The sequence below is a fragment of the Rhinopithecus roxellana genome, chromosome 1 (assembly GCF_007565055.1).
Source record: "Rhinopithecus roxellana isolate Shanxi Qingling chromosome 1, ASM756505v1, whole genome shotgun sequence".
In the NCBI taxonomy this organism is placed as follows: domain Eukaryota; kingdom Metazoa; phylum Chordata; class Mammalia; order Primates; family Cercopithecidae; genus Rhinopithecus; species Rhinopithecus roxellana.
In genome coordinates, this window is record NC_044549.1 from 34926631 (window position 1) to 34939905 (window position 13275).

The 13275-nt window shown below is 38.1% G+C and overlaps 1 protein-coding gene across 2 annotated transcripts in view; it reads right to left on the reverse strand.

Annotated features, from left to right (window-relative positions):
- Nucleotides 1–13275, reverse strand: part of CCDC191 (coiled-coil domain containing 191) — a 93955-nt gene that overhangs the window by 78567 nt on the left and 2113 nt on the right. For both annotated transcript variants that reach the window (XM_010361010.2, XM_030941300.1), the window contains exons 2-4: nt 12915–12953; nt 9554–9695; nt 3849–3992 (exon numbers count right to left, since the gene is read on the reverse strand). In XM_010361010.2, coding sequence (XP_010359312.2) covers nt 3849–3992; nt 9554–9695; nt 12915–12953 — 325 coding nt within the window. The remainder of the gene's footprint in view (nt 1–3848; nt 3993–9553; nt 9696–12914; nt 12954–13275) is intronic.

Here is a 13275-nt window from a genome sequence, read left to right on the forward strand (position 1 = left end):
TGTTCTCACTTATAAGTGGGAGCTGAATGATGAGAATACATGGAAACGTTGGGAAGAACAACACACACTGGGGCCTGTCATGGGTGGCAGGGGGAGGAAGGGCATTGGGAAGAAAAGCTAATGGATGCTTGGCTTAATACCTAGGTGATGGGTCGATCTGTGCAGCAAACCACCATGGCACGTGTCTATCTTATTAACAAACCTGCACATCCTGCATATGTACCCTGGACTTAAAATAAAAGTTAAAATAAAGCACCCACAAAAAATCTTAGAATACTACACAAAAAAGTATAGCACATATAATTATATACAATACATAATACTTGATAATGATAATAATAACTATGTTACTGGTTTATGTATATACTAAACTATACTTTTATCATTATCTTAGAGTCTATTCCTACTTATTAGAAAAAAAAAAAATTAGGCCGGGCACAGTGGCTCAAACCTGCAATCCCACCACTTTGAGAGGCTGACATGGGAGGATTGCTTGAGTCCAGGAGTTCAAGACCAGCCTGAGAAGCAAAGCAAGACCCTGTCTCTATTAAAAGAAGAAAAAAAAAACTAGCTAGGTGTGGTGGCACACACCTGTAGTTTCAGCTACTACGGAGGCTGAGGCTGGAGGATTTCTTGAACCCAGGAGTTCAAGGCTGCAGTGATCTATGATCACCACTGCACAACAAAGGGAGATCCTGTTTCAAAAAAACAAAAAGGGTTAACTGTAAAATAGCCTCAGGCAGGTCTTTTAGGGGATATCCAAAAGAGGGTAATATTATCACAGGAGATGACAGCTATATGTGTGTTATTGCCCCTGAAGACTTAGTGAGACAAGATGTGGAGGAGAAGATAGTGATATTGATGATCCTGGCCCTGTGTAGGCCTAGGCTAATGTGTATGTTTGTGTCTTAGTTTTTTAACAAGAAAAAAAAAATTAAAATTTCAAAAATAGAAAAAAGTACATAGAATTAAAAAAAAATTTGTCCAGTTCTCCAATGTGTTCATTTTAAGCTAAGTGTTACCAAAGAGTCAAAATGTTAGAAAAAATAAAAAATTTATAAAGTAAAAAAGTTATAGTAAGTTAAGGTCAATTTATTATTGAAAAAAGAAAAATATGTTTTTATAAATTCAGTGTACCCTAAGTATATAGTGTTTTTAAGTCTACAGCAGCATATTTTAACATCCTAGGGCTTCACATTTACTCACGACTCACTCATTGATTAACCCAGAGCAGCTTCCTGCCCTGCAAACTCCATTCATGGTATATACCCTGTACAGGTGTAACACTTTTTACCTTTTATATACTGTATATTTACTGTACCTTTTTATGGATGGATATGTTCAGACACCCAAATACTTACCATTGTGTTACCATTGCCTGTAGTATTAAGTAACATGCAGTACAGGTTTGTGGCCTAGGAGCAATAGTCTATCTCACATAGCCTAGGTGTATGGTAGGCTCTACCATCCAGGTTTGTGTAAGTACACTCTATCATGTTCGCACAATGACAAAATCACCTAATGAGGCATTTTTCAGGACTTATCCCCTTCATTAAGCAACACATGATTGTATTATTGTTGAATTATATTTCTCTCTTCAATTCTGTCAATTTTTGCTTCATCTACCTTGGGACTCTTTTGTCAGGTGTATATATATTTATAGTTGTTATGTTTTTGTGATAGATTGACCCTTTTATTGTTAGAAAATGCACTTTTTGTTTCTAGTAATAATTTTTTCTTTAAAAGTCTATTTTTGGGAAAATTAAAAATCAAAGAAAAAATAAAAATAAAAAGTCTTTTTAAATATATATTAACATAGCCACTGTAGTTCTCTTTTGGTTACTGTTTGCATGGTATATCTTTTTCCATCCTTTTCCTTTTAACCTATTTGTACTTTAAATTGAACATATGTCTCTTGTAGATAGTATATAGCTAAGTCATGTATTTTTTATCCATTCTGCCAATCTCTGCATTTGGACTGAAGTGTTTAATTAAATGCATTTATATTTAATGTAATTCCTGACAAAGCTTACACGTATCATTTTGGTATTTGTTTTCTACACGTCTTATGTAAATGGCCTTTATCAAGTTGAAGAATTTCTTTGCATTACTAGTTTGCTGAGAAGTTTTTATCAGGAATGCATGTTGGATTTTGTTAAGTGCTTTTTCTGTGTCTATTGAGATAATATGTTAATTAATATTTTTGGTAAACATCCTTTTTAATGGTTACATAAATATTTGTTCAATATTTCAATTTAAAAAAAACTGTACCAGCATATGATGATTGAGACTTAGCATGATACTAGATGATATCAACCTATCTAAGTAAAGGGACATAATTAGATCTATTAGCACTATATCAAAAGAAGTAATAGTTTCATTAGATTCCATATATTTGCTTCAGAACAAATATGAAGTACCGAAGTACCGCACTTTAATAATGACAATAATAAACTAGAAAATATCCAGAAGGCAGCAACGAGGATGATAAGACCTAGAAACCATGTGGTATAAAAAACTTGTTGAGAGTACTGGTGCTATTTAATCTGGAAACATAGAACTATATGAGTGGTCAAATATGGTAACAACTCCTACAAAAAATAAAACGTTCTTGAGAGAGAACATGTTATTTTTGTTGTACCATAGGGTAAAAAGTTACTGAAGACAAAATCCTAATTCTCCTAACTAAGGGAAGCTGCTATGAGGATTAGAGCCTCAGACTGGTTGAATGGGCTCCCCGCAAAGTGCAGGCTCTCACTCCTGGGAGGTGTTCAGGCAGAGGATACGTCACTACAAGTTAGGGACACTGTAGAATGATCTCTATCTGGGTCAGGGAGGAGGGTAGATCAGACTACCTAGTCTTGAAGGATTCTTCTAATTTGACAAGCTGATAGTTTTGTGATCCTCAACTTGGGGATTTTACAGAGTCCTAAACAAGGGGTATGATGTCAGGTGAATTCACCAAGGGTATCTGAGTCATGTATGGGGAGCTGCCCCACCATTACCATGACTACTCCTATGCTCAGGGAAAAAAAATACACAGACCCTTGAGTGTATTAGATAAACACTCAGACATCAGCCATCTAACTTGTCTGACACTGACTCTGTGCACAATAGTGGCTTTTCCCTCCTCTGGGAAAAAAAACAAACAAACTAGAAAAGTAATAACCTCCCTTATAAGTAATAACTAACAGATAAATAAGAAGCATTTTATAAATTTAAAAAATGACATAGGAGTACTTAAATGTAGTCTGCATCAAAGTAAATAGTCCAGTGATATATAAGGAAGAGGCACTCTGAAACAGCATTAATTGCTATTATAAGCAGAATTATAAATACAGTTGGCCCTCCCTATCTGCAGATGCCACATTCTTGGATTCAACCAACTGCAGTTCAAAAATATTTGGAAAAAAAATTAAAAATAACAATACAACAATAAAAAATAATAAACATTTTAAAATACAGTATAACAACTATTTACATAGAATTTATACTGTATTAGGTATTGTAAGTGGTCTAGAGATGATTTCAATTATGCGAGAGGATATGCACAGGACTAGAGCATCTGAGGAGTTTGGTATCTGTGGGGGCCAGGGGTCCTGGAACTAATTCCTCGCAGTTAGTTAGGGATAACTGTAATAGAATATTTTAATTTTTAAAAACACCATGAATTTACTGAAGATATAGCATAAGAAATTTACATTTAACTATGATAAATTAAAACCAATAATAAAAACTAAAACACAGAAAAGTTAAATAGGTATTATTTGTTATTCAAAACAATTATAAAGACTCCTTAGACACATTCATTAGATGTTAAAACTTAGAACAATCAGATAAGTTCTTACCATCAAACTTGTCATATTTCAAATGGTCATTGGCTTCTGGCACAAGAGTGACACTTGACACAGTGTTTTTAGCATCACCTTCTTCATCACTTGCTAATTCTTGCTTAAGTTTGGAGTCTAACCAGTCATTGACCAGCTCCTGAGCTACAATAAAACAAAAACACATTTTAAATATTTCAATTACTTCAGAGATTTTCTTTATTCACTGTTTTCATTTCTTCAATAAATATTAACTGAGTACCTATCAAGTACTGTTCTAGACACTGGAATACAGCAGTGAACAAAACTGGAAAAATAAGCCCCTAGCATTATAAAACTTACATTCCAACTGAGAAAGAGAGACAACAAGTAAATAAGAGAAAAGGCAGGGACAGGAAGAAATAGAAGATGGGTGTTGTAGTTTAAATTGGGAGGTAACCCATTCACAATTGCTTCAAATAGAATAAAATACCTGAGAATCCAACTTACAAGGGATGTGAAGGAACTCTTCAAGGAGAACTACAAACCATGGCTCAATGAAATAAAAGAGGACACAAACAAATGGAAGAATATCCCACGCTCATGGACAGGAAGAATCAATATTGTAAAAATGGCCATACTGCCCAAGGTAATTTATAGATTCAATGCCATCCCCATTAAGCTACCAATGACTTTCTTCACAGAATTGGAAAAAACTACTTTAAAGCTCATATGGAACCAAAAAAGAGCCCGCATTGCCAAGACAATCCTAAGCCAAAAGAACAAAGCTGGAGGCATCACGCTACCTGACTTCAAACTATATTACAAGGCTACAGTAACCAAAACAGCATGGTACTGGTACCAAAACAGAGATATAGACCAATGGAACAGAACACAGCCCTCAGAAATAATACCACACATCTACAACCATCTGATCTTTGACAAACATGACAAGAACAAGAAATAGGGAAAGGATTCCCTATTTAATAAATGGTGCTGGGAAAACTGGCTGGCCATATGTAGAAAGCTGAAACTGGATCCCTTCCTTACACCTTATATGAAAATTTATTCAAGATGGATTAGAGACTTAAATGTTAGACCTAAAACCATAAAAACCCTAGAAGAAAACATAGGCAATACCATTCAGGACTTAGGCATGGGCAAGGACTTCCTGTCTAAAACACCAAAAGTAATGACAACAAAAGCCAAAATTGACAAATGGGATCTAATTAAACTAAAGAGCTTCTGCACAGCAAAAGAAACTACCATCAGAGTGAACAGGCAACCTACAGAATGGGAGAAAATTTTTGCAATCTACTCATCTGACAAAGGGCTAATATCCAGAACCTACAAAGAACTCAAACAAATTTACAAGAAAAAAACAAACAACCCCATCAAAAAGTGGGCAAAGGATATGAACAGACACTTCCAAAAGAAGACATTTATGCAGCCAACAGACACATGAAAAAATGCCCATCATCACTAGCCATCAGAGAAATGTAAATCAAAACCACAATGAGATACCATCTCACACCAGTTAGAATAGTGATCATTAAAAAGTCAGGAAACAACAGGTGCTGGAGAGGATGTGGAGAAATAGGAACACTTTTACACTGTTGGTGGGACTGTAAACTAGTTCAACCATTGTGCAAGATAGTGTGGCGATTCCTCAAGGATCTAGAACTAGAAATACCATTTGACCCAGCCATCCCATTACTGGGGATATACCCAAAGGATTATAAATCATGCTGCTATAAAGACACATGCACATGTATGTTTATTGCAGCAATATTCACAATAGCAAAGACTTGGAACCAACCCAAATGTCCATCAGTGACAGACTGGATTAAGAAAATGTGGCACATATATACCATGGAATACTATGCAGCCATAAAAAAGGATAAGTTCATGTCCTTTGTAGGGACATGTATGCAGCTGGAAACCATCATTCTCAGCAAACTATCACAAGAACAGAAAACCAAACACCACATGTTCTCACTGATAGGTGGGAATTGAAAAATGAGAACACTTGGACACAGGAAGGGGAACATCACACACTGGGGCTTGTCATGGGGTGCGGGGAACGGGGAGGGATAGCATTAGGAGATATACCTAATGTAAATGATGAGTTAATGGGTGCAGCACACCAACATGGCACATGTATACATATGTAACAAACCTGCACATTGTGCACTTGTACCCTAGAGCTTAAAGTATAATAAAAAATTTAAAAAATAATAATAAAAATAAATTGGGAGGTAAAAGAAAGCTTCACTGAGAAAAAGATATTTGAGCAAAGAAGGGAAGAATGTGAGAGAAGTGAGGATGTATAAGGTAATATTATTCTCTGCAGAGGGAAAGCAAATGCAGAGGTCTTGTGCAGGAGTATCTATAGTGTTGGAAAACCAGCAAGGAGGCCAGTGTGGTCAAAGAGAAGTGAGTGAGGAGGAGACAGTAGGAGATGAGGTTGGAGGGGTAATGTGCAGACCAGCTTTAGGGGAGTGTTTAGGGCAATGATTATCAACCAGGGGCAATCTTGCCCCTCAGTGGACTTAAGCCAATGTCTAGAGCCATTTTGTGTTGTCATAACTGGGGGAAGTAATACTACTGTCTAGTAGGTAGAGGCCAGGGATGCTGCTAAACATCCTGCAATTCACAGGACAGCCCCCACAAAAATTCTCTAGCCCAAAATGTCAGTAGTCCTGAGGCTGAAATTCCCTTGCTTAGAGTCTTGACACTATTCTAGCTACTTGGGCTTTTACTCTGCATGCAATGGGAAGCCACAGGAGAGATGTGAGCAGAGAGGTGATGATATATTTTAAGAGAATCACTTTGACTATTAAGTTAAAATAAACTATAGGGGACAAGGACGGAGGCAGGGAACACCAATTGGGAAACAAGTACATAATCCAGAAGAGAGGTAATGGTGGCCTGGACCTGAGAGTGGAGGTATTACCAATGGTCAGATTCTAGAAAAGAATGTTTTGAGGTGGAGTTGACATGACTTGCTGATGGATTGGATATGGGACATGAGAGAAAGAAATCTATGAGGTTTCTGGCTTAAGCAACTGCAAGGATGGTGATGCCATTTACTGAGATGGGGAAGGCCAAAGATAGCAGTAGGTTTGAGGAGGAAGATCAGGAGTTCAGTCCCAGACATGTTAGGTTTGAGATGTTTAGGAGACATTCATATAGGGATGTCAAATATGGTATTGGCTACAATACTCTGGATTTCAGGGGAGAGGTGCAAGCTGAAGAAATAAATGTGGAAGTTTTCAGCACGTAGACTATATTTAAAATCACAGAAGTGGATGAAATTACCAAAGGAGGAAGGTAGACAGAGAAGAAGTTTAAGGACTGAGTGCTGAGGAACTCCAAGATTTAGGGGTTGAAGAGATAAGGTGGAACCAGGAAAGCCGACTAGGAAGGAGAGGCCATTGAGGTAGGAGGAAAATCAAAGAGTGTTATATCCTGAAAGCTAACCTCCATTTGAATTTCTTTCTTAATGCTATTGAGACAATCTCCTGAAATTATTTAGGTATGGGGAAAATGCCTGCTTTAGCATAACTTTCATCACTGTTATTACTATCAAACAGCTCTTTTGTTTATTTTCTCATTATCTTCATCATTATCGTGATCATTATTGCATAGTTAGTTCTTAGGGAATGGGGTGTTTATATTAAATGATGCCGAGAGACATTTAATATAGACAAAATAGGAAAAAATAAATCAGAGTAATATAAACGACGTGTTAAAAGCATACTAGCAACTAATGCTACTGGCTTTCAGGGGGAGGTAGAGAAATGGAGAAGATATTTACTGAGTAGCCCTTGTGTACAATAATTCAAACATTTATGTGTATAATAATTTATATGCAAAATAATTCACACCTACTAAATGACATGTATTGGTACTTGGGGATTTACTGTGAAGTACCCCCAAAAACAAATAAAACTTCCCTTGGAGGGGTTAAACTGTAGAAATACCTCATGATGGACCACATGAGAAGTATACAAACTACCTTAAAGCACAGATTTTCAAAGTATGTTCCTCAGAACACTACTTTTTGTAGAACATTAATATAGTTGATGAGATGAGAAAAAATGGTATCAACCTTTGAAAACCATGTTCTATCCACTGCTGTTCTGTCCATACACCAAACCATGTTCCTAATGTGAATCACTAGTTTCTCAGGATGATATACAGATTTCAGGATAAAAAGAGGTTTATGGTCTTGGCAGCATGGAAAACGAGGCAAGTAAACATTACTTTCTAACTGCACGACTTCTCAGAACCCTTAACAGGTTAAAATATATTGTGTGTCTCTATTGGCAGGGTGGGAGGTGAGGTGAGCAAGATCAGCCAAGCCAACTTCAGAAACAATCTCCTTTCTCTAGCTCCAGTACTATCAACCACTCTAAACCACTCACCGTTACTGCTCACCCAGACTGCTGCCAGCAGCCTCCCACTGGTTGCCCTTTTCTCTCTTTTTCTCCCCTATAATCCATTCTTCCTATATTTAATTAATTAATTAATTAATTAATTTGAGATGAAGTCTTGCTCTGTCACCCAGGTTGGAGTGCATAGCAAGATCTCAGGTCACTGCAACCTCCGCCTGCCGGATTCAAGTGATTCTCCTGCCTCAGCCTCCCAAGTAGCTGGGATTACAGGCACCCGCCACCACGCCCTGCTACATCCTTCATATATTTTATAAACTGTCATATTACTCCTCTGCTTAAAACTCTTCAATTCTATCCTGTCATACTCAGAGTAAAATCTAAATTCTTTCCCCAGGCTTGGAAAGCCCTATGTGACATGCCTTCTCCTCACTCCCGCCAGCTTCTCTCTGTGGGGATGCTCCAGCCACACGGGTCTTTCTGCAGCACACCATGCCTGTCTGTACTTCATGCCCCCTTTCCATCTGCCTGGATGCTTCCCCCATCACATTGTTCAGCTGACTCCTTGCTCCTCGCTGACTCAGGTCTGAACTTGAATGACTTTTTACTACTGGATCACTGTAAAATTTTCTTTATTCCCACAGGAAATGTATATTTCATGAAAGAAAGGGCTTTGTCTCTCTTGTTCTTAACCAGTACTTCCAGTGCCTAAAATTTACCTAGCACAGAGTATATACATGTTGAAAAAATGAAGAAATAAATGGAATAACTGGAGACATAAGGAATTCAAATGGAAGTTGGCTTGTAGGACATCACACTCTTGACTTTCCATCTACCATAGTGACCTCCCTCTCTCAGTCTCCTTTGTTGGTCCTTCTTGATTCCTTCCATCCCTAAATGGTAGAGTTCCTCAGGGCATCAGTAACGAAAATACCAAATTCCGGAAGAGTAAATGCTTCTGGGACATAGGAAGGTTAGACTGTTTTTAGGGTCTCTTTATCAGGAGTAAAACTGATTTATAGACTGTAGTCAAATTATCTGTATAATATCTGATCAAATTAACTTGCTACCATCTTTGTCACAGGACTAACATCTTACAGCATTCACTAATTAGCTGTTGTATCAAACCACCTCTAGATGTGGTTCTAATTTGGGCAACAAAATGAGGCTTAAGTATATCCTTACTTGTAATATTGGAGTTAATTCCAGAGTAAAATAGCTTCAGGGGAGTAGAAAGAAAGGGAAATTAAGAACAAGAGTAAGAAAAACTTCCGTTCTCTACTTTGAAATGCGTCATGGGGTTATGCTTTAAGAATTGTTAACATTACAGCAGAAAATGCATTCTCTTACCTTCTGCATAGATTTCATCATGATCCTCTATTTGCTCAGATGTTTTCCAATCTGTGATTTGGCCCCAGGGACTTCTGGGTAAATCTGAATTTCTAGTAAAAAATTCATTTGACACTGCAAATTCTGAGGCTTTCTCCACTCTCTTCAATATAACAGAAAAAAAAATCCATTAAGACAACAAATGTGGTCAGTTACAGAATTTCTCTCCTATTCAAGAATCTGATTTTCTACCAACTACTAAGATTCGTTCATCTTTCCATTTGTGGAGAAACTCTTGAGGCTTAAACATCTACCCCCAAATATTCTGGGGGGTTTCATATATATTAAATTAATTGCAGTATTTTACCAAGTTCTAACAGGTGTTCACAATTTTGATATTTGAACAAAAGGTTATTAAGATTTAGATAACTTTTGTTTAGGGCATTAGTGATAGGATCCTGAGACATGGATATTTTACTTTAAATAAAAAATATTAATTTTATTAGTTTTCATGCCCTTAGGACTTGCATATGAATATGAACCAGAGGTGGAGTAACCACACTTCAGCAAATTAGTACTCCTGAAGGAAACCTCCCATCTTGTATTAGGCAATCACATATTAGGTTCAATACAATTGGGATAAAAAGAGTCACTTAACTGTAGCCATCTAGAATGTTTTAACTCAACAGCAAGAGTCTAGTAAAAACATGACCAAATTTGCAGGATTGGGGGAAGAAATAGCAGAAGTGGGCAAACTGCCTTAGCATTTTTATTTACCTGCACAGAATAAAAACGCTTATTTTAGGCTGGTGTAGTGGGTCATGCCTATAATCATAGCACTTTGGGAGGCCAAAATGGGAGGACTGCCTAAGCCTAGGAGTTTGAGACCAGCTTGGGGAACATAGTGAGACCCCACCTCTAGTTAAAAAATAAAAAATTAGCCAGGTGTGGTTGTGCACACGTATAATCCTAGCTACTTCAGAGGCTGAGGTGGGAGGAATCGCTTGAGCCCAGAGCGTTGGGACTGCAATGAGCTGTGTTCATGCCACTGCACTCCTGCCTGGGTGACAAAGTGAGACTGTGTCTCAAAATAAATAAATTTAATTAAATAAATTTTAAAGCTGGGCACGGTGGCTCATGCTGTAATCCCAGCACTTTGTGAGGCTGAGGCGGGTGGCTCACTTGAGGTCAAGACCAGCTTGGCCAACACAGTGAAACCCTGTCTCTACTAAAACTACAAAAATTAGCCGGGTGTGGTGGCACACACCTGTAATCTCAGCTACCTGGGCAGCTGAGGCATGAGAATCACTTGAACCCGGCAGGCAGAGGTTGCAGTGAGCCGAGATTGCGCCACTGTACTCCAGCTCGAGTGACAGAGCAAGACTCTCGTCTCAAAAGAAAAAAAAATGTTAAAACTTATTTTATAACTTAACCCCTAACTTTCCCCTCCCAGAAACCTGTGTTCTCCCATGATTGCTGTGTTTCTTCCAACTCAGGTAGTGACAACTATATTCCTCAGGGTGAAAACTTTAGAGTCCTTAATCCAATCTATCTCTCTCTTTCTCACCCCACCTATAATTGATCAGGAAATCTGTTGACTCTATCTTTAAAATATATATAGAATCTGACCCCTTCCCATCACGTCCATTGCTACCATCTTGGTCCAAGGCACAACAATTTCCTGACAGGTTTTCTGGAACAGCCTCTCACCACAGCACTGAATAACTCCTTTAAAATGAAAGCCACATCATGTATGTCACAACTCCATTCAAAAGCCTTCAATGGCTCCTGATCTCAATCAGAATTAATGTCAAAGTCCTTACAATGAGCTTTCAGGTCCTGCCACACAGCCCTTTGTGAGCTTTCCAAGCCGCTCGCTACTCTTTCTTTTGCTCATTCTACTTCAGCCACATGGACCTCCTTGCTTGTTCCTCCTCAGATATGCTCAGTGTGTCCCCAGCTTAGGGCCTTTGTACTTGCTTCCCCGCTGCCTGAACTGCTGAACTGCTCTCCTACAGATACCCATAGGCCTCCTTCCCTCACCTCCTGAAGCCTTTGCTCAAATGTCACCTTCCCAGTAATGCCTTCTTTGACCACCCTACATAAAACTATAAACACTCTCCTCCAGCTCTCCTTCTCCCTGTCCTCTGCTCTGACTGTCTCTATAGTACTTACCATCCTATCGTATATTGGCACTGGGACTTTCAACACTCACATGCAAGCTAACTAGATATTGCAGAATGGTCTTCCTAAAGGCTAGCATTCATGATGGTAGATCCACTTTAGTCGTCTTCTAAGTTAGGCTTTCTGCAGTATCCAGGAAGCTTGCCTGGACCCCATTTAAATTAGTGCCTCTCACCACATACTTTCATTACATCTTTAATTCTCTCATGAGCTTTAGGTAAGTTGTTTATTCTCCACTGGACTGTAAACTCTGGGAGGGCAGGGACTGTACCTGCTCTGATTTAGCTCCAACGCCCAACGCAGTGGGCTAGTATTTAGTAGGCACTCAAATACCAGCTGAATAAATAAATGGTTAAAAAGTATTACATTTGGCCTAGGATCTATTACATCTATCTAAGATCTGGTGCTCATGATGCGTGTCAATTTAGATGAGTAATCACTCTTCAAAATACTGTCAGAAGGGTCTTTTCCCGGGAAAATGTTGCATGATTTTGATACATGTGGTATACGATGAATTGAATATGGCAAGCTGCCAAACTGACACTCAGAAGAAGCACACACCTGGAATGATTTAATGGTACTTTCAAATTAAATGGTACTCGGACTCAAAAATACATATCTCAGGCCTGGAAGAAATGTCAGAGGTTATCTAACACAATTCCCCCTTCACTGAATCCTGAAACACATTATTCATTAGCCTAACATTAAGTGACCATTTAGAGTCCATTAAAATAGCTTCAGTGGTAGAAAACACATCTCCATAAGAATGCCCAGTCCACTTTTGGATGGACTAGTCATTAGAAAATTCTTATTTGTGATGCACATGTAGTTTTCACCCATTAGTCCCTATGTTATTGTAACTACAGTGAAGTCTTTCCAACATCTGAGGAAGGCCACTATATCCTCTCCCAAGGCTTCTTTTCCCAACTCCTTTAATCCTCTTGAAGTGATACTCATGGCATTTGAAATGATGTCTACACACCTCTTTTCTTGTCATTGCTACTTAAATGGTTTCATGAGAGGCAACAGAATTATGAAAAAAAATACTAAAAAGTATAAAATTAAGGCAACTTACATAGTCACATGGGAATAAAAATAGCAGAGTATGTGCAAAGTGGAGGTCTACTCATATTTCTTTTCCATCTGATTATGCTTGACTCTTAATTATCTTTTTATTCTAAATTTGAAATATCCTTACCTTTATCCAGTGTTCCACATTGTCAGGACCAAAAGCAGGCTGTAGATAATATATATAGGACATTAATACACAGCAATATCTTCATCAACTTTGCCATTTAAATCTATCCTTCTGACTAAAGCATATGGAACAGTGTCCTTTATTATTTCCCCAAAGCATTTCAGTAGGAAGTTCAGCATGATTAGCAATAAAAGACACAGAATAGCAGTATGAGGAGAAAACATGAAGCCTTCCTGGGACATTGTTTTTATTTCTTGTCTAGGCCCACCTTGAGATTGTGATTTAATTGGGATAGGACCCTGTGGCACGGCTATTTTTTTAAACCTCCTTAGGGTTAAGAGTCAAGATATAGAAATGCTAA